The sequence below is a fragment of the Hipposideros armiger genome, unplaced genomic scaffold, assembly GCF_001890085.2.
Source record: "Hipposideros armiger isolate ML-2016 unplaced genomic scaffold, ASM189008v1 scaffold_336, whole genome shotgun sequence".
Lineage (NCBI taxonomy): Eukaryota > Metazoa > Chordata > Mammalia > Chiroptera > Hipposideridae > Hipposideros > Hipposideros armiger.
This window is the reverse complement of record NW_017731686.1, coordinates 1,355,419-1,380,233: the sequence shown is the minus strand read 5'-3', so window position 1 is coordinate 1,380,233 and position 24,815 is coordinate 1,355,419. Positions and strand designations below refer to the sequence as shown.

Below are 24,815 nucleotides of genomic sequence, written 5' to 3'. Positions count from 1 at the left end.
GCTGTATGGTAGGCTTGAAGCGTGACAGATGGTGGCACATAATCACCTCTGTGTGGTGCTTTCTGCTGGCTTCCAACAGGCTTGCCTGGCAACCGCTCACACTGCACAGAGAGGGACCGAGCTCAGCCCAGCCCAGGCGCACTTCGGTTAGTCCTACCTAGTGCAGCTTGTGAAGTTCAGACACGTACCCTACCGCTGCCTCTGAAGTATTGAAGCAAGTTTGTAAACAACTGAGCAGATGGCTTTCAGTCACTGTTCTGCTTCATTATCTCATAAAATTTCCTCAGCTGCTGCCTTAATGCCATTTTTGGAAGCACATCAGAAGTTGTAGGAATAAACGCGATATAAAATCTGGTTTTACTACCTTACAATAAACCCTCAATATGGAATGTCAGGTTTTTCAGATTATACAACTTTGCTTCCAAGAAAGGAAGATGGCAGTGCGGGCTGGGTATGGGTGGGTCCCCACTCTTCTCCCTTAAGGAATATTAAATCTTTTTTATTCCTTTCGTTTATATTAATATCATCTGGGAGCCTCGGTTGTAGCTTAAAGAATAGTAATAAAACATTACAAAGGAGATTAAAATATGTCCAATTCATTGAAGTTCTCAGTCATTTTCAAAGAATCACTGTTTAAAAACCCTTGGAATTCTAGGAACCAGATTTTCAATCTCACTTGGATTTCCTCAATGGCTTAAAACATAGTTCTTTCAATAAAGCCCACCTGCTGGACAGCCCTGCTGTGCTACCTCCTTGGCTGTGATTGAATCATAATACCAAGTGTCATTTCCCTGGCTGAGTAACCCCAGCACACACTTTTTAACCAATGTATCACATTTACTATACTAGCTCATTTCATCTTCACAATGACCCTATGATGAAGTGGGGTAAGTTACAACTTCCATTTTACAAACATGAAAATTGAGGCTAACAGAAGACAAGTGACATAGCCAAGGTCAGAGTCACCTTGAGCATGGGCCACTCGGAATGAGGCTTTCTGACTCCATCACTTCACACTCTCAGGACGTGGCAACTGTCCTTCAAAATATCAAATGACAACTAGGGACAGTGTCACCAAAACAGGCCACTCCTGATCACACAAGAACAGGTACCTCACGACATGCCTTCCTCCCTACCAGGAGCCTTCTCCTGGCCAGTGTGGGCTCTAGATGGGCAAACTGTGAGGCCGTAAATATCTGAATACGTTCGTTCCACAGTAAGCAATCATTCTGGATATCTCACTTTTTTTTTTTTAAGACTTCTTTCTCTTGACAAGATTATAAATTGGCTGTGCCACACTGAGCCAGCAAAAGAAAGGATAGTATGGGCCTCTGTGGCTGGCACCTTCTGTCTTCTCTGGTTAGAGAACTTGCAGGCCAGTTCTGAGAATTTACAGAGGGTGCTCAGAAAGGGTAGCTCCAAAAAATAATAGCCTCCACCTTGGACTGCATTCCCTTTTATTCACCACAGCTCAGTATGGAGGCAGTGATCCTAATGGTTTCTTTTTCTTTTGAGCAGAGACAAAGTTTTCTACATTGGGAGGAATTATAGTTATGTGGTGACTTTTATAAACTGTGAATGTCACCTTGTCACCTTTTTTCTAGAGGAAAAAATTCAAACCAATGCCACTGGCAAGCTGTGTCCCTGTGGAAGACACGGTAAGTGCTGACAGGGTAATGAGGTGGACAGGAGGTGGCCTCTAAGCTGAAGGAGTTTGCACCTGTTAAGCAGACAGGACAGGACGGGTCCCCAGACTCCATTCACATTTCATCTACTGTCCCACTAGTGACCGTTTTCTGGATGAGCACCTAGTCTAGGACCACACGTAGCATTAAACCGTCTCTTGTCCACTTCGTCTCCTTTAACCCAAGACAGTTCCTCTGTTTTTGCCTTAGTCTCTTGAAACTTGAAGAGAATGAACTGGCCAGCTATTTTCTAGGAGGTCCTCAATCTGGGTCTCATTTTCTCTCTTACCAGTCATAACACTTCCCACTTTAGATCCTGAGGGGTCTCAGGGAGTGATCTCCCAGGAGGAACAACAGGGCTGCGTGCTTGTCCCAGATAGGAGATGGCAAGCATTGCCAGTCTTCTTCTGAGACTATGGGGAAGGATGTGAAGAACGCTGGTTACATCTCACATACTAATTAGGGAGGGTACCCTGACATTCGAATAGGAAATTCAAAACCACCACCATCATGTGAGGATCCGGGAACCACTGTTCCCACACTCAACCACTTCACATACGGTTTGTTTGAATCCAGACCTCAGAAGGCTATTGACCCAAAGTTCCCATAAACCACAAGGAAACAGAAGTTTTCTAACAGCTATAAGCAGGGCGGGATTTGAGAGCGAGCTATGAAGTGTTAGCAGTAACAACAGGACAGTTTCTGAGGCACCAGAATGGTCTGAGGTAATGGTTTTGGAGACTTAAAAAGGAAAATATTTGACAGTCAAAATCTGAAGACAACAATCAATGGCAGGCCCTGAAAACACCTTCGTATCTAGAAAGGGGTAACCATTAATCACTGCAACCTGGCGGGTGGCAGGTGATCTCCAGGAATTCTATGATACGAGGACTGAGACAACCCTGAGGAGGCAGGTGGGCAGTCGAGAGCACAAGAGCAAGGGCACTGCCCTCGTCTGGCCTGGGCCTCCAGCCTGGCCTGCCCCTAATAAGCTGAGGGAACCTTAAGGACCCGAGTCTCAGATCCGTCAGGTAAATGGGGATAAAAGAGCACTCCTCATCTTAGATAACTCAAACAATCCATAGGAAGCGCTTGGCACACTGCAGTATGTGCTCAGACACTGATGCTACTTTAAAAAACAGATACATATATATTTATTTAATTCTGCCTCGTCCAGTTGAAATCTTGCTGCAGAGCTCTATTTGACTAACATGGAAAGTGAGTCCTGAAGAGGCTCAGGAACTTGCCCAAGGTCACTGGTCAGGAGCAGTGTGGCCTGTCCTGCTGACAGTGAATAATGCATGCTCAGAGCAGGAAACAATCAACATATGCAGATATCAGTTTAAGATGTAGACTCCAAACAATGAAATAAATTAGGTTCAATACTCTTCAATTACATATAATCAAGTTCTAGAAATAAAGGTAAGGAATATGATTTTAAGCTCATAGCTAAGAAAATAAGGACCCAGCAACTGAGGTATTATTAAGCAAAAAATAACATGTCAATTCCCTGGCCCCTCCACTGAAAGCAGTCAGCTGAAGGCAGGATCATATAAAGAAAACTGACCATAACTGCCTAACACATGCTGGTTAAGGCTTCGTTATCCCCGATGTCACAGCAGCACTATTCACAGTAGCCAAAAGGTGCCTGCCCCTCACCCCCAGAGCCTACTGAGAGACGAATGGGTCAACAAAATGTGGCTTCTCCATATAATGGGGCATTCCTCAGCCATAGAAAGGAATGAAACTCTGCACAAGCTACAACGTGGATCAGCCTTGAAGACATTATGCTGAGTAGAATAAGTGTATCACAGAAAGACAAATACTGCATGATCCCACTTATGGGGTACCCTGAATTAGCAAATTCAGAGGCAGAAAATAGAACGCTGGTAGCCAGGGGCTTGGGGACAAGATGGGGAGGAAGGCGAGTTACTGTTTAATATATCGAGTTTATATTGGGGTCAATGAAAACGTTTTGCTATGGACAGCGGTGAGTGTAGTGAATGTTAATGAACTGTACATTTACTAGTGGTTAAAGTGGTAAAATTTTTAAACAATGTGTTATGTATCTTTATCGCAATTTAAAAAATCAGTCATCTAAAGATATGCTGTCATGTGACTTTGCCTGTTTTAAGAAAAAACAGTAAGGCTGTGCAAAGCCAGTAACTGCAGCTTAATATCAACTCGTGCGCGTGCACGCACACACACACTTTTAAAGAGCAAAACAAGCCCCCTGCAGGCACCCCCCGAAAGCCTACTTGTTGCAGTGGTGCTTCAGGTGCTTCTTGTAGCTGTCCTCCTGGAACAGCGCATCCGGGTTGCAGCCGGCCAGCCAGTCAGCGTCCTGTACCACCGGATGTGTGCTCTGGGCTTTCACCTTCTTTCCCTTCCTGCCCCTGGGCACCGGGGCTGATAAACCTATAGTAGTAATAATAATAATAATAATAATAATAATAATAATAATATCAACAAAACTACAACAACAGAAGCATTTTAAAATCCCACTTATAGTGTCAGAGTCAGAAATTTCAACATGCAAGACGGAACTCTGGGCCCGGGCTGTGTCACAAGGGTGGCGCCGGGCAGCTGTGACGCTGCAGCGCCAAGAGCACGAAGCACCTACCGGAATGATTGACCAAGGCGCGCGTCTGGCCGTCAGCCGTGGGCGTGATCAGATCCCAGATGAAGCTTTTGATGTTCTCATCCCCCTTGTAATGGTTGAGACAGTACACGAGGATGGTTCTGCAGATGGTTTCTACATCCTGCTCGGTGAGCTGGCGTTTGTAGCGTCCGTGAGAAAGGATATCCGTCCACCGTCCCCACCTGCAAAGCAAATAGTCAGCATGCAGAAATGCCTTTCCGTTTAGATGAGGGGCTTTACTCTCTCAGTCAGGCAGCAGTGTGAGGGAATCTTGATCAAAAGTAGCCATACTTTACGTCAGGTGACAGGAAAACAATCCAGGGCCCAAGAGTTACAAACACACATCACAGAGTGGAACTGCCACTGAAATAACACTCACAGGTCTGACACAGGCTTTCCCAGTCAGACTGAGGCAGTGGCAGCAGCTTCTAGGACATGAAACAAGCCAGGACCTGCACGTGTGACCTTCTGCTTCACTCTGACGTGGTCTGTACGGCCCCAAAGCTAACCAGCCATCTGAGATGCACGAGGCACTTGGGGTGGGTGGTGTGATGTCTGCCCCAAGTCGGGATGCAGAGCTGAGGAGTGCGGGTGCATCACCCGCCTCAGAGGGATGCGTGAGAGTTAACAGAAGACTGTGAACACGTTCCAGTTTCCTTTCCAAACATGGAGTACTAACTCCATGTACAAGAACACGCACAGGGAAATGTTCAGCCAGCTCTCAAGTCCTCGTGGACAGTGGGTGGGAGAAAGGACTGTGGATACAACCAAACAGATAGCACACTGCTGAACCCAATCCATCTGTTTAGGGCTGTAATCCCGGGTTAAACACATGTTGTGCTCTTTCACCCGGGGGGCTGTGGAGTGAGAGCACACAGCACATAGGCAGGTGCTGTCTGAGCTGTGTCCTTCCCAGGTTACAGCTGACTGAGCCCTCAGGGCGGTACTCAGGGCAGAAACAAGCCCCCTCCACTGCCTTCTTCCCGACTCCCCACTGAGAGCTGTGCAGGCCAGAGCCTCAGCTGTGAGGGGCACAGAGCACGCCCCAGCGGGCCCTGTTTTTCACCCTGGCCTGGTCCTTTCTACCTTCTATGAACTCTCTGTTCCTCAAACCACAAGGCTGGCCCTATCTCTGGGCCTCTGGGCACCCTGCTGTCTCTGCCAGATACTCTCTTCTCCTCCCTGCCTAACACCCAACACTCCCTCTCACTCTGGCTAACGCATCATGTTCATCAGGTCATAGACTATACGCACCACCTTCTGTGGAATTTTTTTATTCCCCTGAGCCCCAGAAGTGGGGAGAGAATACCTGAGCTGTGGCTTAAGGGAGAGGAGACATGCTTCTATGCTCCATTTGCATAGGGCATCCCTACCAAGGTGTCATCACAGTTTGCCATTTCTACTTGTTCCCCTGCCAGCCTTGAGGTGGGGCTGCGACTGTTCCACTCACAGCCGTGTCCCTGTGTCAGCGTATCCTAGCGCAGTGCCTGGCACACAGCAAGTGTACACTACACAGCGATGCTATGGGATGAGCAAAGGGCTCTAAGACAGTATGCCCTAAGCAGACTTCGTAGCTTCAGAAGTTATTAATATGCCCCGTTTCTAGTTACCAGCAAAATTCTCAACGTTGATCATTAGGCTGAAACCCGGAAGCAGATGCAGGTTGCAAAGGGATGAGGTGGGAAGAGTGTCTCTGCCCTGTGAGGGCAGACAGGAAAGGATGTACAGCTCACATAGATCATTAGTGGAGGGGACACAGCTACCGAGACACAGGATGGGCTTCAGTTGAACTTGGTCTATTCCGTAAACCACTGATTCAGCACTCACTGTGTGTCTGCTAGCACTGTGCTCTGCCCTGAGGACACAAGGAAAGGGCCCCAGTCTTCAAGAAGCTGCTAACTGGGTCTCTCGCAGGAGAAGCCAACTACTCAGCGTCATCGAACAACATGCTGAGTGTGAGGCAAAGGACATCACAATGTGATGGAAAGACTTTCAGACGTGGGGCGCCATGGTGACACCAGCACTGGATGTCAAGGACAAGAGAGGGTGGGCAGATCAAGGCTGCGTGTTGGGGGTGGAGTTGGTTCTAGACAGTGGGAAGCGCTTGAGGAAAGACAGAGACGAGCCAGATCGTGGCACACTGAAGGAGATGAGGACGTCTCTCCTAAGAGAACCTAGGACTGCCCACGCAAGGGGCCAACAAGGGAGACCAAGGCCAGGGAAGAGCCCTGGACGCTATGCCAACACAATGTTTGCATTTATTCTGAAACTAATGATGATCTATTGGAAACAATAAACAAAGACAGGATATCATCAGATATATAGAAACCTATGGTTTTGGTGGCATGTTTCTTTGGAATGGAATTTGCTGACAGTCACACAATATGCTAGAGAGCTCTGGTTTCCAGATTCAGATATTTCCTGAGCACCCTGCCATTCAAAGCACTGTGTGGGGTGCCAGAGATTCGGAGACAACACATTCAGAGCTAAATGACTTTCTGTTTATATTTCAGAGGAGTTGGAAGAGCTTTACAAGTGAGACTGCCTTTAACAAACTTTTATAACAGAAAAATATTAAAAGATTCATCACTACAGTTATAAATTTCATGTAAAGGTAAAGTAGAAAGGATTTTGTAATCTTGAGACTGTTCTGAGAACAGTTATTACTAACCAACAAGTAAATTTGGATCTGAAAAATTCCTGAAGGGACAAACTCACGCCCCTTCAAATCTATGAGGATCGGAATCATTTGGGGCACTTCAACCAAACAACCTGGGTCCCATCGGAGCTGCTGCTCAGTTCACTTGACTGCTCTGGGGACTCAGAAATCCCAACACAGATACTGTTTTTCTATGCCAGTCGGGATGCTAACTATTTTTAAAATCAAGTTCCATTTTTCACAGGAGCCTGACTTACCCATAGACAAGCAGATTCTTCTCAACCCGGAAGCACTCACTCCGTGCATAGCCCTGGGACCTGTCCTGGGGCCGCCGGGGCTTCGGGCAGGGCTTGTCTTCGGCATCGCTTTCTAAGTCCGAGAACTCCATCAGCTCGTCTTCCTTCACCGCGCTGTACAGCCTGGTTTGCTTCCTCACTCGTGGAGTGTCGATAACCAGGTTGTTCTAAAACACACAGCACGTACATTTGTAACTTCTGAAAAAGGCAGCCTCGGGTTAGATCAGACACGGTTTGAACGGAACCTCTCACTCACCCTCCCATTTAAGGCATCAATATCCAATTCGGCCTTCTTAGCCCACTTTTGCCAGAAATTTGGATCATCCAAGGAAATATCTGTCCTATTTCCCGAGGCAACAAAACTGGCCTAAAGGGGGAAAAAATATGCATTACTTTGAGATGCTTTTCTCATAGACAAAATGCAAAGCAGCTTTCATTTACTCAGATACGTATGCATTCTTTCACTGTGTGCCAGATGCTGCAGTCAATGGGATGAGGACGAAGACTGCCCCTCAGGCAGCTCACTGTCCAGGGGTTGAGAAAGATCAGGAAACAAAAGATGACTGTGCAGCACAATAAATGATAAGTAACAAAGGTTATGTACAGGTGCAACTGATAAACAGAGGAGGGCCCTAACTAGATCCAGGCGGGTGGCAGTGGAGGTGGCTCTCCAGAAAACGATGCCTGGACCAGACTGTTAAAAGCTCAAAGAATGAGAAAGCATGCAGAAATTTTCCTGGTAGAGCATGTGCAAAAGCACAGAGAAGAAAGGCAATTCATTGTGCCATGTGGCTGGGGATTCGGGTAGTGCAGGGGAGCAGCCGAAGATGGAGCCTGTGAGGCAGGCAGAAGCCATGTCCAGCAGGGCCTCGTGTGTCCGGTTAACAGAGTCCGGACGCGGTCCTGAGGACGTAGTGAGCTCTTTGAAATTGGGGGTAATCTCAAGATGGACACAATCAAGTCCAGAGTCACTGACGTCTTGCAGCATGGAGGGCAGAACAGTGCAGAACAGGCCACTGTAGTTTAGGAAGAAGTGACGAAGACCAAAGACGGCTCTAGCAGAAAAGGGTAGAGATATTTTTGAAAAGGTAAAACTGAAGGATGTAAAGCGTAAAGGAGGAGGAGGAAGCCAGGAAAAACTTCAGCGTCCCAGCAACTTTGGCATCTGAATGGTGTCACTCGGGGGTGGGGTGGGGTGTGTGTGTGTGTGTGTGTGTGTGTGTACACACACGCGTGCATAGTGGGTGGAGGGGCAGGGATGCTGGACTTGGTTTTGTACATACTAAACTTGAAGTGTGGACTGAGGAAAGAGCCTGAAAAGAGGCAGAAAGACGTGATGGGGAAGTGTTGGGTCACACAGCCCAGCACAGGTCTTTGCAGGCTGGAGTAGCTGGACAACCGGATGTCCACATGCAAAAAGAGGGAGGTGGACCCCATCTCACAACATCACCACACACAAAAACTCACTTTAAAGGGTTATAGGTCTAAAGGCAAGAGTGAAAACTACATAACCCGTAGGAGAAAATACAGGAGCAAATCTTTGTAACCTTAGGTTAGACCAGGAGTCGGCAAACTGCGGCTCGCGAACCACATGCGGCTCTTTGGGTACGTACATGTGTGAATTTTTCTTATTTTAATAAAGATATAATTAATACTACTACTTGTTATAATATTACTTTAAATTTTCCTTATTTGTAAAAATATATTTATGGCTCTCGAATAATTTTTAAATTGTTTTGAGGGACAGGATTGACTCTACTGTCTCAAAAGTTTGCCGACTCCTGGGTTAGACAATGCATAAAAACTACAAACAACAAAAGAAAAAATGGGTAAACTGGGCTTCATTAACATTAAACACATTAAGAAAAGACCAGAAGAAAATATTTGCAAATTGTATTATCTGATGAGGAATTTTTATCCAAAAAATACAAAGAATTTTTAAACCTCAATAATAAAAAGACAAGTAACTCAGAAGATGGTCACAGAATCAGAACAGACACTTCTCCAAAGACGGTGTACATATGGCCGACAAGCATAGGGAGATGCTCAGCAGCATCAGAGACACACAAGTCAGCCGAGGCGGCTATCACGTCACACTCATTAATACGACTATAATAAAAAAACAAGACACCAGGAAGCGTTGCTGAGGATGTGGTGAAATCGGAACCTAAAACACTGCCAGTGGGAAAGGAAATGATACAGTCACTTTAGAGAACAGTGTGGCAGTTCCTCGGGGGTTAAACACGGAGCTAACCCATGACCCAGCAGTTCCACTTCTGGTGTAATGAGATGAAAACTCGTCCACACAAACACTTGTACGCAAATGTGCATAACAACCTTATTCATAATAACCCAAAACTTCACCATCAACTAGTGAATACACAACCCCAATGTCCATTATCAACTGGCGGATGAGACAGGCATATAATGGGACATGGATCAGCAGTAAAACGGAAGGAGTTACTGACATAGGCTACAACATGGATGAACCTCAAAAACATTATGCTACGTGAATGAAGCCAGCCACGAAAGACCACGTTGTATGATTCCATTCATACGAAATGTCCAGAGCAGGCAAATCTATAGACATAAAGTAGATTAATAGTTGCCAAAGATTTGGGGTGGGGTGGGGGGAGTCGAAGGAGGGAGGGACTGACTGTTAATGGGCATGAGGATCTTTTGGGGGTGATGGGAAGGTTCTAAACTTAGATGTGGTGATAGTTGCACAGTCTGTAAATACGGGAAAGGCACTGAATTTGATCCTTAAAACAGGTGAATTTTATGGTAAGTATATTATATTTCAATAAAGTTGTTAGGGACAGAGTGAGCCTGGGTGTAGGGTGGATGGAACTGTATGCAGGTGAAGTCTCAGAAGGGACTCTCGGTGGGGTGGCAGGTGCTCAGCAGTGACCTTTGCCAGCGCCGGTCTGCTGGAGAGGTGGGGGAGGGGTGCAAGCTGCAAGTTGAAAACTAAGTAGAAAAGGGAGTCAGTGGAGACAGCTGGTGCCAGTAATGCTTGTGTGGATTTCAGCTATGAGAGAAGACTAATGGAGCTGAAGCTGGAGGGGGAAACAGAGGAGGCCTTTTAAAGACATGAGTGACTTGATTGTCCTTATAGGCTGTATCAGCGTTCAGGGGCTCAAGAAGTGGAGAGGATGGGGTCAGGGACACAGGTAGAGAATTCACCGGGAGCCGGGAAGCAGGTATGAGGACAAGGTGAGGGCAACTACCAGCGCCATGTACATAGACCAGAACCCAAAACACAAACAATGTTTCATGCATTAAGGGCCCCACAGGGAGTTAATAATTAATTTCTTAATTTGCAATACAGAGCAAACGTTACACACGCACCTCATGAGCATTTTACAAGGTGCTGTACGTGAACTCCACTACACGGGTATAGAAAACCTGCCTGTATTCGCACCTTAGCAAACGTGGAGCCTTTCCCTTCAGACTCAATGGTGATGGTGTGGGTTCGCCGTAGGAGAATCTGGTCGATATCTTCTTCACAGAATTTAGACCCTTCATCCTCCTCATCCATGAGTGCACCGTAGGCCCCCTTTCGTAGAAGATCCTCTATTTCTTTCTTGGAAAGCTGTTGTACCTGTTTTAGCGGAATATTTAAAATAATTTAGAACGGAAATGTTTGTAGACTAAACAAATGTTTCATTTTTCTCAAAGGGGGTGAACCTGAATTATAAGAAAGGAAACATGAGGTTGAAATATTGAGGTTGAAAAATAATCAGGTGCTGGAGGATGTCTCACTATCAGTTAAACCAAGTGGGAGCCGAGCCGAAGGAGACGAATGGGCTGGGCAAGTGCGCTTACCCCATTGGTGGCGTTTTCCCTTCCGCTCATGGACTGCAGCACGGCTTTATCCAGACCGAGCTTCAAACTAGCCTTGTCGAACATCTCCCTTTCGTAAGAATTTCTCGTAATCAGCCTGTAGATTTTCACAGATTTGCTCTGTCCTATTCTATGACACCTAGCCTGAGCCTGGAAGACACGGGAAATTAATGGCTACCAAAGCAAGAAATACTCAACTGTCAGTTATAAGAGCATCTGTTCCAATAAACAGAGGTGCAGTTTAGAAGAGGGTTAACATACGAAGAAATTACTTTTACATTATTAATAAATTGATTACTAGTTGGTTCATTTGCCCCGATCATGGGACACCGCTTGAGTGACTACATGACTTTAATTTATTGCTTTGATGGAATTCTCTGTCATAGTAGAATGACTTTAAAAAAAAGTGCGCGTGTGCGGGACGGGGGGAGGAGGGGGCATCAGGAAGATTTTCTTGCATGTTTACCTGGAGGTCATTTTGGGGATTCCAGTCGGAATCAAAGATGATGCAGGTATCAGCAGCAGTAAGATTAATGCCTAAACCTCCTGCCCGTGTGCACAGGAGGAAAACAAACCTATCAGAATCAGGTTTGGAGAATCTGTCGATAGCTGCCTGGCGGAGGTTGCCTCTGACTCGGCCGTCAATCCTTTCGTATGGGTACCTGGAAAATGTCAGTATTAACAAGGAGGTCTGACGAATGGCTACAATATACTGTTCCTTTTTTTTTTCTTTTTAAGAAAGTAATATTAACAGAATATTATTTATCAGAAATGTCAGAGCAAATAGGTTTTGTTGTAGTTTTTCATACAATTGGTTGAATGCCCAAAGACGGCATTTTATTTGACTTCCTGCCCAGAGAAACAACCAAACTCTAAATATAGCTGACACCTCTAACTGTAAAATGACAAACAATTTCAATTTTAGGTAAGAACGATCCTCCCCTATTCGAACGAAAGAAATGGGAAACAAAATCACCCACAAAATTATGCAGAGTCCGACTGCAGTCCCCACACAGAATAACTGTCGTATGAATCTGTAGTTTTAAAAAAGAAATGTAACACTTTCCCCCCACTCCGTCCCTTTTATCACAAATGTCATTTCAGGGTGAACCACTCAGAGCCCGTGCAAGGTCGCTTTTGTCTTTCTTTTCCATGTGACGGCACCACCGTGGCTCTCACCGTCTCTGAATGAGGTAGTCTTCCAGTATGTCCAAGCAGCGCACCATCTGGGAAAAGATAAGCACCCTGTGGCCACCAGCCTTCAGCTTGGGCAGCAGCTTGTCAATCAGCACGAGCTTGCCAGCAGCCTGGATCATCGCCTGGAGCTGAAAATCTGGAGAGTCTGCACTGTGTGTTTCTTTAAACTCTTCCAAAATTTTCTCTTCAGCACCTGCAGGGGTTGGACAGCATAACGTGAATACTGTAAAAGGTTATTACTAAAAACAATGAACTTGCTTTCCAAACCCACTGCAAAATGCAAGAGCCAGAATGTTATACTCATGTGTATGGACACGCATCCATCCACTTGCTCAAAGTTAGCTCTGCATAAAACCGGGAAGGTATAAAATGGATCAAAGTTTTAAGCACAACACATTTAGGCATTTGGAGGGGAAACCCACATTTTCCAACAAACAAATGTTTGCTGATTGTAGAAACTGAATTTCAACAACAGACTGTCAAGCCAGAAGTGGCAGAAACAAGCCAAGGGCCAGATACCTACAGAAAATTTGGAACCTAAAATGCTGAAGAAATGAAGATCTGTTTACTAGCTGAATATAAACACGAACAACAAAATCTGTTCTGAAACTAAGAAACAAGGGGACAGAGATCTAACAATTACAGTGTAAGGGCAGTAGTTTGTGATTATCACTGCATAATAATATAGTCAAAAGGCCTGTGACAAAAGGGAATTCACTTTCAGGATAATTTTTAGGGATTACTTTTTAGGGGAATCTGAGCACACATCTTCTATTGCAATCAATCTCTAACTCTTCCATATTTATTCTCATCTGATAATTTCATAAGGCACAAAAATTCTATCTTGAATTATGCAAAGCTCTTAAAACTTTAAAAATAAAATAAACCTGTGCTTCATGTAAGACTTTTATGCTGAACCCTTTTCTCCTCATAGCCCCACATAGATTTCTGCTTGTTCAGAGATTTGTGTGCCTCAGAGAGCGGCCTCAAGAGAATGACATCTTCCTCACCGCTTCCTCCCGACCCCACACACACACTTATCCAGGAAACAGCAGGCTAAGCTTCCTTCAGCTGCTTAGGTGGCTTAACTAGAATTATGCGGCATCGGTCTAGCCTCCTCCCATCTCTGGGGTTAATCGGGGCATGACTGCTGAGCTCAGCTCCTTTCCCTAGGGACGGGGTGCAGCCACCCATTCTTCAGAAAATACAAACAAGCAAAGCCACCTAGTGAGATTGGTTCCCAGCCTCAACCTGTGCCAGGAACTTTAAGCTACTCTTCTTACCCACTGGTTTTAAATATGTGAACTGACTACCCCTCAAGATGGGACACACCTCAAAAGGGTTTGAAAGGTTAGGTTAGTCAGGCCACCACAGCCACTCGGACGGCACTTCTGCCAACAGCAGCAAATGTAGCAAAAGTGCCATCCTATTTCCATCTTAAGGGCACTTACAGAAATTAAGTTATGACATGGTCGTATGCAGAAATGCAGCTTGTTAATTATTAATCAACAAAGACTCTTACTGAGAAAAGATTAAAGTCACGTAACAAACGCCTTTACCCAGCAGTAAGGCCCTCTGCAAAGCACACTGCTGCTTCTCAGGAAGGGGACTGGCAGAAAATGCCAGCTGGGTCACAAATGCCCGTCTCTCATGCCCTTTTTCCACATGAGTAAGAGGCTAATAGTCAGGATTTTCATCTAAGTGGGAAGAAAGGCAAAGGTTTTACTACGAAAATGTTAACTAGGCACTTTCTTGGATCAAGTTGAATCATGTTTTTCAAATCATAAAATTTAAAAATCTAGGTTCTAGATTCAGGACAAGAAGGCCCTCCCTCAGGAGACAGGAGAAACAGGGTTCAGTCCATATATTACACGCGGGCTTTTTAAAACGTTTGCTCTCACTGCACCACATGCTATAAACTCTTTGCAATCCAGGAAGAGACAGATTTTACTCTTATGCTACTCGGGTAGTTAGTTTTTGTCCATATTAAGACTGCAATTCATAATCAAAGAAAAATTCAGTGTTTTAGTTTAAAACAAGGTAGTGGTCAATGAAATTTTCAAAAATGAAATAATCTTTGTTGATAAAATAAATATCAGCTATGTATGAATTATTCTAGCAAAAAATTTGAAAATGTAAATAATTCAGTCAAATAAGTAATTTAGTATTTTTCATTTTAAATTTATTCAGAGATTTATTCTGCTTTTTCAATGCTACCAATAATTTCTCATCTTATAAAGAAGAGACAAAATTAAAATTCTTTTTTACTTGACCAAAGCTACTGCTGAATTAATCAACGTAGCTCTTTGTTATGAATTCAGGTTCTTAAAATGGCAACCAGTTTACACTAATACTTCATTTTAAAATAACAGCAAACATATTTCCAATATGATTCCTTTAGCATTACATTTCTTATGGCCAGATTGAAGGGAAGATGGTAGGGAAGGTGTGGGGGAGGAAAGCAATTTCTACTTTGTGATATCTTAGCAAAATTTTCAAGTTTATCAATTAGATTTACCTTGATGTTAGATTTGTATGTATCGGAAAATGAACTGGAAATGGGTTATAAGCCAAAATACATAGTTTGTCAACAATGCCCTAAATTAAAGTACAGCTCATACTACATTTAAAAATGTGTGTGTGTGTGTGTGTGTGTGTGTGTGTGTGTCAAAGACAACTTAAAATAAGTGTGGAAGTCTGGTTACTTAAACAGTTACTGCAAAGGCAGTAACTGCAATGTTATCTAGTTATAGTATCCACAAACAAGAAATTACTTTCTTTTGAAGAGTTCCAGAGAAAAAAAAAAGTTACTATTTTCTCTCTGAAATTCATTCCATCAAGTAAGTTTCAGCTTTGCTTTATTTCTGCCCACTATTCTCTATATTCCTGCTACTCTCAACAATAACAAATGACTCGAGTTACCTAACCATAAGGAGCTCTGACCAAGTTTGCAACATTATTTTTACTCTCAGATAGGGGACCTAAAATTAGTTATTCCATTCTAATAAAGTTTGAGTCAATAATAATAGCTCCATTTGTGTTACCCACTTACCTGCTTAATTTTCAGCAAGAAAAACAATTGGCAACACTTCACAAGTGCATACAGCACCAAACCCTGTTTTAAGCACCTAAGCACTAAAATTAATGCACATTTAAAACAGTCCTCATTTATATAGTTTGTGTTCTACCATCATTCCTACTTTTTCCTTCTGCTCTGCTCATGTCACCACTCTCAGCTTATGCACCGTTGTTTCTATTTTCCAGTTACAGAAATGCTGGGTTTTGCTGAATTAAACTTTTGTTTGATTGGGGCTGCTCTACTCTGCCACAACCAAAACGAATTTCAATTTAACCCCCAAAACTGAAAACTTCTTTCTATGTGCTCAAAAAGTGTGTGTCGAGTTGGCATTGCGTCAGTGCACTTCCTGCTCCTGGCCTCTGTGAAACACAAGGTCTACATAAGTTATCTGGGAACCTGCAACACCTAGTGTGTGGTTTTTCTTTTTTTTACTAGTACGGTATTTCCCAACATAAAGGTAGAAGTATACCTGCTTAACAGACACTTCATAACTTGTTGTAAGGACAGAAAAGTTAACCTCAAGGTGTGACCTCCTGGCGAACAATGAATGACACAGGATGACCCTGGAGAGCAATCAGCTTCAGGAAAGACCCACCAGCTGTGTTTTGGGGGAACTCCCCACTCACAATGCTCAATGCATGTAATTAGCATGTAACCAAACAAGGTAAACTCAATGAAACTGGGAGTGGACACCTAACAACCATTGCTGAGATCATCCCTTCACACACATCCTGTTGGCAGCATTTAATCTCCTTTGTGAGTGCCTTTTCTTTCCCCTTGGAGGCTACGCTGCTACTTTTTTTTTTTTAACCAGACATTAAATGCAAAAGTGGCAAGTGTGTGTGCGTGTGTGTGTGTTTACTCATAGCATCCATTGCCCTAAGCCCTAACTCCATCTCCCCAGCTCAGGAACAGGCTGGCTGACACCCACCATAATGGCCATGCAGGCTCTTAGACACATGGTGATTAGCAGGTTGGCAGCATTAAACATATAATTATCACACATGATACTGTCTTTAGGAGACAAAGCTAAAAGCACAGAGTCTGAAAAGGAAATTCACTGATGTCACACCACAACAGTGGCCTCAGGTGCTAGGCTGAGACTGTCTTCTAGGCACAGACCATTTGTCATTTAGGAACAGGAACTTCGGGATCTGAGGTGGTTGTAGGTGTGTAAGTTAGGAAAGAAGGAAGGATTAGGAACTCTTTAAATTAGCTGCCCTTGAACCTCATGGATTGTGATCAAGACCAAACCAGGCTTTGTTCCTTCTCCCCTAGAAAAGAACCAAATTGCATTGCTGGCCAATTATAATTGAGCACAAGCACCCCCATTAGCCAGTCATCACCTAATCTTAACCCATATCAACTCCAGCCCAGACTAACTACATCAATAGCCTCCTAGCTGGTTGTTCTGCTTGTCTGTCGTTCCCAACTGCCATCTGTTTTATACGATGTTGCCAGATCAATCATCCTGAATTACATTTCTAATCATTCCTCAGCTTTAACACTAGCCGTGGTTCTCACTGCCTATAGACTAAAGCCAAAAATTCTATAAGCTAGCATACAAGGCTTTCCACACACAGCAGGGCCCCAGTATGTCTGGGTGCACTGTCCCACTGTTTCTCGCATGCACTTTATACTTTGGGAACTGGACAAGTTCTCCCTTGTCTTCCTGCCTCCTTTTCTCTGCTCACGTTATTACATCGCCATAATGGCCTTCGTTTTTCTAACCCTGACTGGCAAAATCGTTTCCACCCCTGGGGACTTGCCTCAATGCCATCACTTGCTAATGGCTCTCCTAATCTCAATCCCTGACAAACTGAAGGCTCTTGTATTCTCCAGAGCATCTTACACATCATAGGCATGAAGTATGTATTCCTTTAATGATTTCCAGAAGTATCTAACACAGGTTTTTACTCATATCAGTTACATAACACTATCAATTTCATTAAGAAACAGGAAGACCATAAAGTATTCATTAGTAACAGGGACAAACTATTATCAAAGCCTTAAAAAAATCTCTCATTCTTAGGGAACAGGTGCTAAAGGCCTCTAGACTGAGAGAGACTGTCACCCATCAAAGTCGAGAGACAGCTAATAGTTGCCTTCTCACACCCAAGTTCCTCTTTCTCTTCTCTGATTTAAACACACACACACACACACACACACACACACACACACACACACACACCGAGAAAATCTCAATCAGGGGTGAATTTCCCTTTAACTGTTAGCACTTTGGATGGCTTTTGGCCATGGAGCACTAACAGTGGCTCCTTTCATCAGGTGAGGCATCCAGACAGGGAGGTGGGAGGCAGGTGGGGTGAGGTCCTGCTGCAGGGGCTGGCGGGAGCAGTGGTGCTCTGGCTTCAGCCACCCCGGAGGAGGCATCACGAACAGAGCTGGTGAAACCCACATTGAGACGACAGGATACAGTAATGAGTAGAAACCATAAAATCCTCAGTCTGGAGGGAGAAAAGGACTTCTGGTGTTTTGATCGTCACTAAGTTTACGAATGGCCAGGCTTACCGTTAATAAGGTATGGATGATTGCAGCACTTTCGTAATTCCATCATAGTGTTTAAAAGGTTAGGTACATTAGCTTGACCACCACCTTTGGAAAGAAATGTAAAATTCTTCTCAAGGATGGCTCGGTAATATTTCTTCTGAATGTTTGTTAGCTCAACTTCAATAATAGTTTCTTCTTTGGGGGCCAAGTTCTTTTCCACATCCTCCTTGAGACGTCTCAACATCATTGGCTTTAGAATAGCCTGGAGTTTTTGCACCTAAAAAAGGACCTTCGGTAAATACTGGTATCATGATTTGCTTGCATGTTAAAACATACCCTAACATGAAAAATCAGGATCACCCTGTTTATTCACCATTTACTTTCATTTGTCAAAACCCAGTAATGGCATGAAGGCAACTAATCTCTCGGCACGAAGGTTGAATGATTCAGTGTCAAATGGACTGTTTCCCCTATCTAGGAGTCCCGAACAGCCAGAAGGCTTGAGAAGTACACAGCAGAAATACCCGCATTTATTCACTTCAGTTTCCCTTCTGTTTGTCTTAAGCCACAAGGATGATGGGAAGAGGGAAGAGAGAGTGTCCTGGGAGTGCGCTGCTTCAGTGCCCGTCCTCCTTTCTAGAAAGAGCGATAGGCCAGCAGTTACTTGGTTCCTGTACCAATGAGGAAGCAGAAATGTCTCTCTCTGGTTCTCTTTTTTGTTGACTGGCAATAGGTAAAGCACACCAGATAGGTTTTATTTTAAGAAAAGCCAAACAAAACAGACTTCGCTTTGAACTCAACTAAGAGGTTTTGGACAGTAAGTTGGGGGAGGGAGACACAGGGCCATGATGTCAAGCATATCTCTGTATTTGTTTCAAATACAGCATAACAACGAATACCCACATAGCTCTCGCGATGTATAGAATCTCCAACCACTTTTCACACCCAATACCTCATTTATTTCTCACAGAAATCCTGTGGGGTAGTTATGACCCATGTTTCTAAATGAAAATCTGTACACTCAGAAAAGTAAGCAATGTGACCAAGTGTACTCGCTAAGAACTAAGACAAGAACCTTAAAGCTCCAGGAGGCAAATAGTTTTACACATTTCAGTGGCTTCTGTCACTAACCCCAAAAGCATACCTAGCAAAGCTACCAACCCAAACAGCACAGCAGTCTCTGAAAACTACACGAACAGGTATGTAAGCTCTCTACCACTCCCAACAGCCCCTCAGGAGGGCAAATGGGCAAATAAACAAGAAAACCTCCATATTAAAGGCCTGGAATATCCAAGGAAGGGAAATATAAAGCTCACTTGTCTAGCAGGTAGGAAAAAATTCATATAACTTACATTTTTAAAAAGTATTAATCCTTTGCCATTTCTTGGGTTCATCATTAATTATATGACCAAAATACAAAGTAGATGGGGTAAGTACCTGTTCTTCAGTTTTCAGATCACCAAATTCTTGCATAAAGGTCGTTTCTGAAGGGAAGCGACTTGGTTCCAAGAAATGAAGCAAGCTAAAGAGCTCTTCCACAGTGTTCTGTAGTGGGGTCCCCGTCAGCAGCACTTTGTGTTCCTGCAGGAATACACGAAGAGCAACCGGTCGAATCGTGACCAAAAAGAGCTCCTGAGAAACCAGAGCCTCGCTCAAAACATCCTTGTTCCTACTTCTACTCATTAACGTTAATTCAGCATCCACTCTACCTAAAGAGGAGGAATTAGGCCTGAAGGCGGAGGTACAAGAAAAAGATGATCCCTGCTTCAGGTACACACACAGAGGGGCCCCTCTAGAACTCTGCAGACCCTACAAATGTGTCTTGTCATTTCGTCTCTTCCTGGGGTTATGAGGTCAGCATTTCAGTGTCATGGCTTTGCGAGTCCCCTAAGCCTCAGTGCTTTTTCCCCACCAAAGTGGAAGCTTTTCCCTCAAATCCCTCGACTCAGATAAAGCTCACACGATTCTTTCTGTTCTCTACATCAACAGCGCTCTCATCTCCCCATCTGCTTCCTGCATGACTCATGTCGGGGACAAAAGAAGTTCTTCTACATGCAACAGCACATGAAAAACTATTCTGTTCTGCAAAAATTTCAAACTAGCAAAGAGGTCAGCTTGGTTTTAAATACCACAATCACTTTTTTTAAAAACAGATGCTATTTCTAACTTTGTCTCTTGAACCAAATTAGGTATTTCTTTAAAGCAATTCTTCCTGTTTACAAGCTCTTTCTCTGGCTTTCCTTATGCATATGTACCCTTGCTCTTCTATTTCTTTATATCCAACACAGAGGAGCTGTTTGGCAGTGAGCAGTCCTAACAACAGTGAGTTTATTAATCTCAAGCCTTATATCAGTTTTTACTTTGCCCATTTGATACACAGCACTGCTTTTAAAGCTATTTCAAAAAGTGATTATACTTTCTAGTAGGTTCAAAGCAACATTCTGACTTAACTTGGAATCTGACAAGACTTGGTTGCCACAGAGTATATGCTCAGTAAATACTAGATGAATGCTGTAACTCAGGACATGCTAATTTCCTTAATATCTACCATGTCTTATCTGTCAATAAAGCTCTTTGAAAGCGAGGGGAAGCAGTTCAATTTGCTTTTATTCTTCCTTTTCTCCCCTTTAAATAAAGAGGTCTCTGATTCAGAAGATACACAGATTCCCATCTTCAGACTCATTAAATTCACGAAGAGTAAGGAGTCTGTAAATCAATTTGGAATTTTTAAATGTATAATCTCATTGGTGGGTAACACAGTCACAGTCCCTGAGCTATTCCAGTCCTGAATAACTTTACCCCAGCTTTTTTAAAAGCACTGTCACAAAGTTATTGCAGTGAAGAGTTGTACTGATACTAGAGATTATCTCCCAGTTTTTCATATCCTTTATTACTGAGTTAAATCCTGAACTTCTTACCAAATACCAAATACTTCAGAAAAAGCCTTCTCACTTATTAATTGCAAAATAAACTTATTTGAAAAAAGAAACTCCACTTTTATGCGGCTTCCTCTCGAGGACTGTTTAAAGCCAGTTATACCGAATGGCTATTTATAAATATGACCCTTTTATAAGGTTGCGTATGAGCAGTGGAATAGAACAAGGCTTCCACGTGAAATTAGGTAACTATGAAATAACATACAGTTAAAATACCACGCATCCCAAAACGACATGTAAAAGACTCAGGCCATCAAGCTTATCATCTCCAAGCTCCACTGCACCAGCCAATATGCTTTGGGCTTGAAAATGTTACCTTTCTCTTTAGCTCTGATGGAGTGATGTCCATTTACTTTCATTTCAGCAGACTTTTAATTTGTGTGAGGCCTTCTGACATGCAAGATGAGCTAATGGAATCAATGAAGAGCTACTACCACCTCCAGAGAATTCCTTCCTTGTCAGTGAGGGACAAGGAGATGGTTGTGCTTCCCAGAGGTCTTGTGGAGGACAGTGGAGACCAGACATTTCCTCAGCATATCAGCTCCCAAGCATCTCCTCTGTGTGGGACAGCTGAAGAAGCTCACTGGCCTTTCCTTTCTGAGAATGCACTTGGGAGATAATCCTCATCAAGTGCATTTTTATCCTGAGTCTAGTGCAGGTAATGCAGTTCCCTGTGACCTGCTCCATAGGTGGATATAGCTATTATGTGCTGTTTTCACTGAGAACTTATTCTAGGAAAGGAGAATAAAAAGGCAAGTGTGTAAGTTCTCATGATGTTTACTTTAAAGTAAGGATTTAAACACCAGGCAATGAGCTGTTCAGAGCTGGATAAACACTATTATATTCTAATTCTGAATGATGATTATGTGTTCCATCTTGAAACCATTTCTTCTGTGACAAAGATTCTTGATTACCAGAAATACAAACATTTTGTTCATTTGCTCATCCCAGCTTCCCAGGTGGTGAGCCATGAGTGAGTTACAGTTAAGCCAAGTCCTTGGCACAGCCAGAAGGGCTGTGAAAGTCAGGATCTCAGGACTGGTTACCGGTGGCAGTGGGCGGCCCTGTCGGCTTACCCTGGTGTGACATACAAATATTATCATTTTCTACATGTGCCATTATGTGCAAAAGGTTAGGGGACACTGTAGTTTGTAAAAGAAAAAGTATCTGGATAACAGATTCTAATCCATTAATGAAGTGCTACTAGAAACACTGGAAAATCCTTTGAAGTCTCCCAATGACAGAGTGTTTGATGTCGACAGAGTTCAACTAATCTGTGCTCCCCAATGGAAGATTGTCTTGCAGCAAGAATCTATTATCTGGAAATATATGAACTAATAATACAGAACTTTGGTAAACTCACTGTGGTGACTATTTAGCCTTCAAGAGATGATGCTGTAACTGTCCCTTATGTGGACCTCTGTGGGGACGGGCTCAACTCAAAATATATACTTAGATATTTCATGAGCATTAGCAGTTACCTGTAAAAACAGGTTTACCTCAATGTAATGCTAAAGTATCACCTTAAGAGACCAAATGAAGCCATCACGTTTCTCCTTTCCATATGCTCACCCACGTCCTCAAGAGTAGTCACCATTTCTAAGTGTTCTAATTTGTTTTGTGGGTTGGCCACCAAATAATATAAACTGCTTTGAGAAAGGGTTCAGGATGGCTTGAATACTAATTCATTAGGGGGAAAAAAATGGGAAATCCCATCCTAAAAACAGGATAATTCAGACAACCTTTTTCCTTTAAACAAAGCTGGATTTTGGCTTAAATTAAAAGAATAGCTGGCAATTCCAATCACCTTAATTTAAGAATAAAAGAAGCGGCTTCCAAGAACCTGTGGCAACAGAAAGCTTTAAAGTGTTCTGTTCAGTCAGTAAAAAATTTATAGCCATGAACCTATAGAATATTCCTTCCCACCTCAAATCCTCAATTAACAAGAGATCAAATTAATCTACTGATGCCAACAGTAAAGGGAGTTTAAAAAATGTTTATGTACTTTTATGAAACTCATCAAAACATCCAGGACATGCTAAACGACAATAACCTTGCTTTTAAAATGTACATTAAAAAATCAAACCAAGTGATCAAAACCCACCTTATAAACTACAGAGTGAAAAGAAGCCTGCGGATGACCGAGGTCATGTCATCTGCTAGGAAATCACACACACACAGCAGTATGGAACGGAAAACCAACCCAATTCTACCACTTCTATGAGATATTATCCCATAATACGCCTACCGAAGAAAATCTAGAAAAACTTCATCAGGAAGACCCGACCATCTCTTAGGAAGCTAGAAGAGTATGGATAGGTGTGGTCTAAAACTCCAGGTCAAATTCAAGGTCTTGTAATGCCCCAAACTTCTAAGTATCTGTGCGAACTGGACCAGTTCCAGACACTGAGACTGCTTGTGAGAACTTGCAAGTACAAGTCCTACAGGCCCTGGTGTACCAAAACCCATGAGCTCTGGAGCATAACTGGATTGTAACGGCAGTATTTACAAATAAAAGGGAAAAGCAACGACTTGCAAGTCATTTCAGTGACAATATCATGACTGCACTCTGCTGTGATACAACTGGGTAGAGAGTCCAGCCAACAGTGACAAGTCAGGAAGACAGCAACCACCTCTGAGTAACTGAAAGCTCAGGAGGATGTATCGCAATATGGGACAGGCTTTGCGGACACCCTTCACAGGCTTCAGGCAAAGGCAGAGCGGCAGGAGTACTGAGCCAGGAACAGTGCTACTCGGGCTCAATGGAATCACCAAAGGGTCACTGACCAAGTCCATCATCTTGAGTCCTTCCAACAGCTTGCAGTTCCTGTTCTTCAGCCGGTGGGCTTCATCAATGACAACACAGCGCCATGGAATATTCCGCAGCTCAGGACAATCAGTCAGAATCATCTCAAATGTAGTAATGATGGCATGAAACTTATAGGACCCCTTTATCACTCGACCCTACGAGAACAACTATGAATTACTATTTAGCATTACAGGTTACATGAACAAATCTGAGGATGAATGAAGAGCATAAGACCTATGGATTTCTCCCTTTGGGGGCATCTTTATCTAGGTAACACTTATGTATTTTGTTTTTAAGGTATTTGGAGGTTTTAAGTTGTTATGACATAACAAGGCTTTAAAACCTTTCCTTTTTAAAGGAAGTTAGAAAATTGTTAGTAAAATTTCGGATCCAATTTCCTTACAGATAACACATGGTAAAGAGCCACTAAGTGTGCCCATTCTAGTCACATCCTACAAACTCCAAAAGGTGACAGGCCAAAGGGATTATGTAATAAGGCCAACTTTTTAAAAACTTTTTTACTTTTTAAAACTTTTTACTTTTTTAAACTTTTGTAACCTATTTTTATTTTTAAAGTGCTAAAATGAAAAAAATTCACTTAGGATAGACCTTATAATAATTTCCCAAATTTAAAGATAAATACAAAAATAGATTTATTTGTCTCCTTTCATAATGATAGGGCAGATTTTACACTTAAACAAACAGAGAACAAAACTTTGTCCTATTTCCAGTTATAGGACTTCCATTTACTACCTATAACTTACTATAACTTAAAATACTTATTATAACTATTTTAGCACATACTATTATTCTTCTTTCTTCATCATGTCATTTATACTTTCAGTATCACAGAATAATTGCACACAGGTAACTGGAATAAGGGAAAATTCATAGTAATCACTACTAAGAGACAAAGTATAAACTCTTCCCTTTGGATGTATTTCACTCAATGTGTCATTCAGTATTAAATGCCTAATTTTTCACGTCTAGTAACAGTAAGACAAAATATTCTTTCTATTCATATTTAATAACACCATTGTGTTATTTAGCTTTTTCTCAGAATTGCAAAAGAAAGCCAATTAGCACGTCAATATATTAAATGGCTTTCAGTGGTCATCCAAGGTAAAACACTTCATTCGTTTTTAATCTAATAACCATG

At 42.9% G+C, this 24,815-nt stretch overlaps 1 protein-coding gene across 3 annotated transcripts in view; it reads right to left on the bottom strand.

Moving 5' to 3' along the window:
• CHD7 (chromodomain helicase DNA binding protein 7) overlaps positions 1 to 24,815 on the bottom strand; it is a 127,831-nt gene that overhangs the window by 18,096 nt on the left and 84,920 nt on the right. For all 3 annotated transcript variants that reach the window (XM_019661125.1, XM_019661127.1, XM_019661126.1), the window contains exons 12-22: positions 23,635 to 23,811; positions 19,349 to 19,492; positions 17,933 to 18,188; positions 12,307 to 12,517; positions 11,594 to 11,789; positions 11,110 to 11,277; positions 10,706 to 10,885; positions 7,538 to 7,648; positions 7,243 to 7,448; positions 4,309 to 4,508; positions 3,944 to 4,103 (exon numbers count right to left, since the gene is read on the bottom strand). In XM_019661125.1, coding sequence (XP_019516670.1) covers positions 3,944 to 4,103; positions 4,309 to 4,508; positions 7,243 to 7,448; positions 7,538 to 7,648; positions 10,706 to 10,885; positions 11,110 to 11,277; positions 11,594 to 11,789; positions 12,307 to 12,517; positions 17,933 to 18,188; positions 19,349 to 19,492; positions 23,635 to 23,811 — 2,009 coding nt within the window. The remainder of the gene's footprint in view (positions 1 to 3,943; positions 4,104 to 4,308; positions 4,509 to 7,242; positions 7,449 to 7,537; positions 7,649 to 10,705; positions 10,886 to 11,109; positions 11,278 to 11,593; positions 11,790 to 12,306; positions 12,518 to 17,932; positions 18,189 to 19,348; positions 19,493 to 23,634; positions 23,812 to 24,815) is intronic.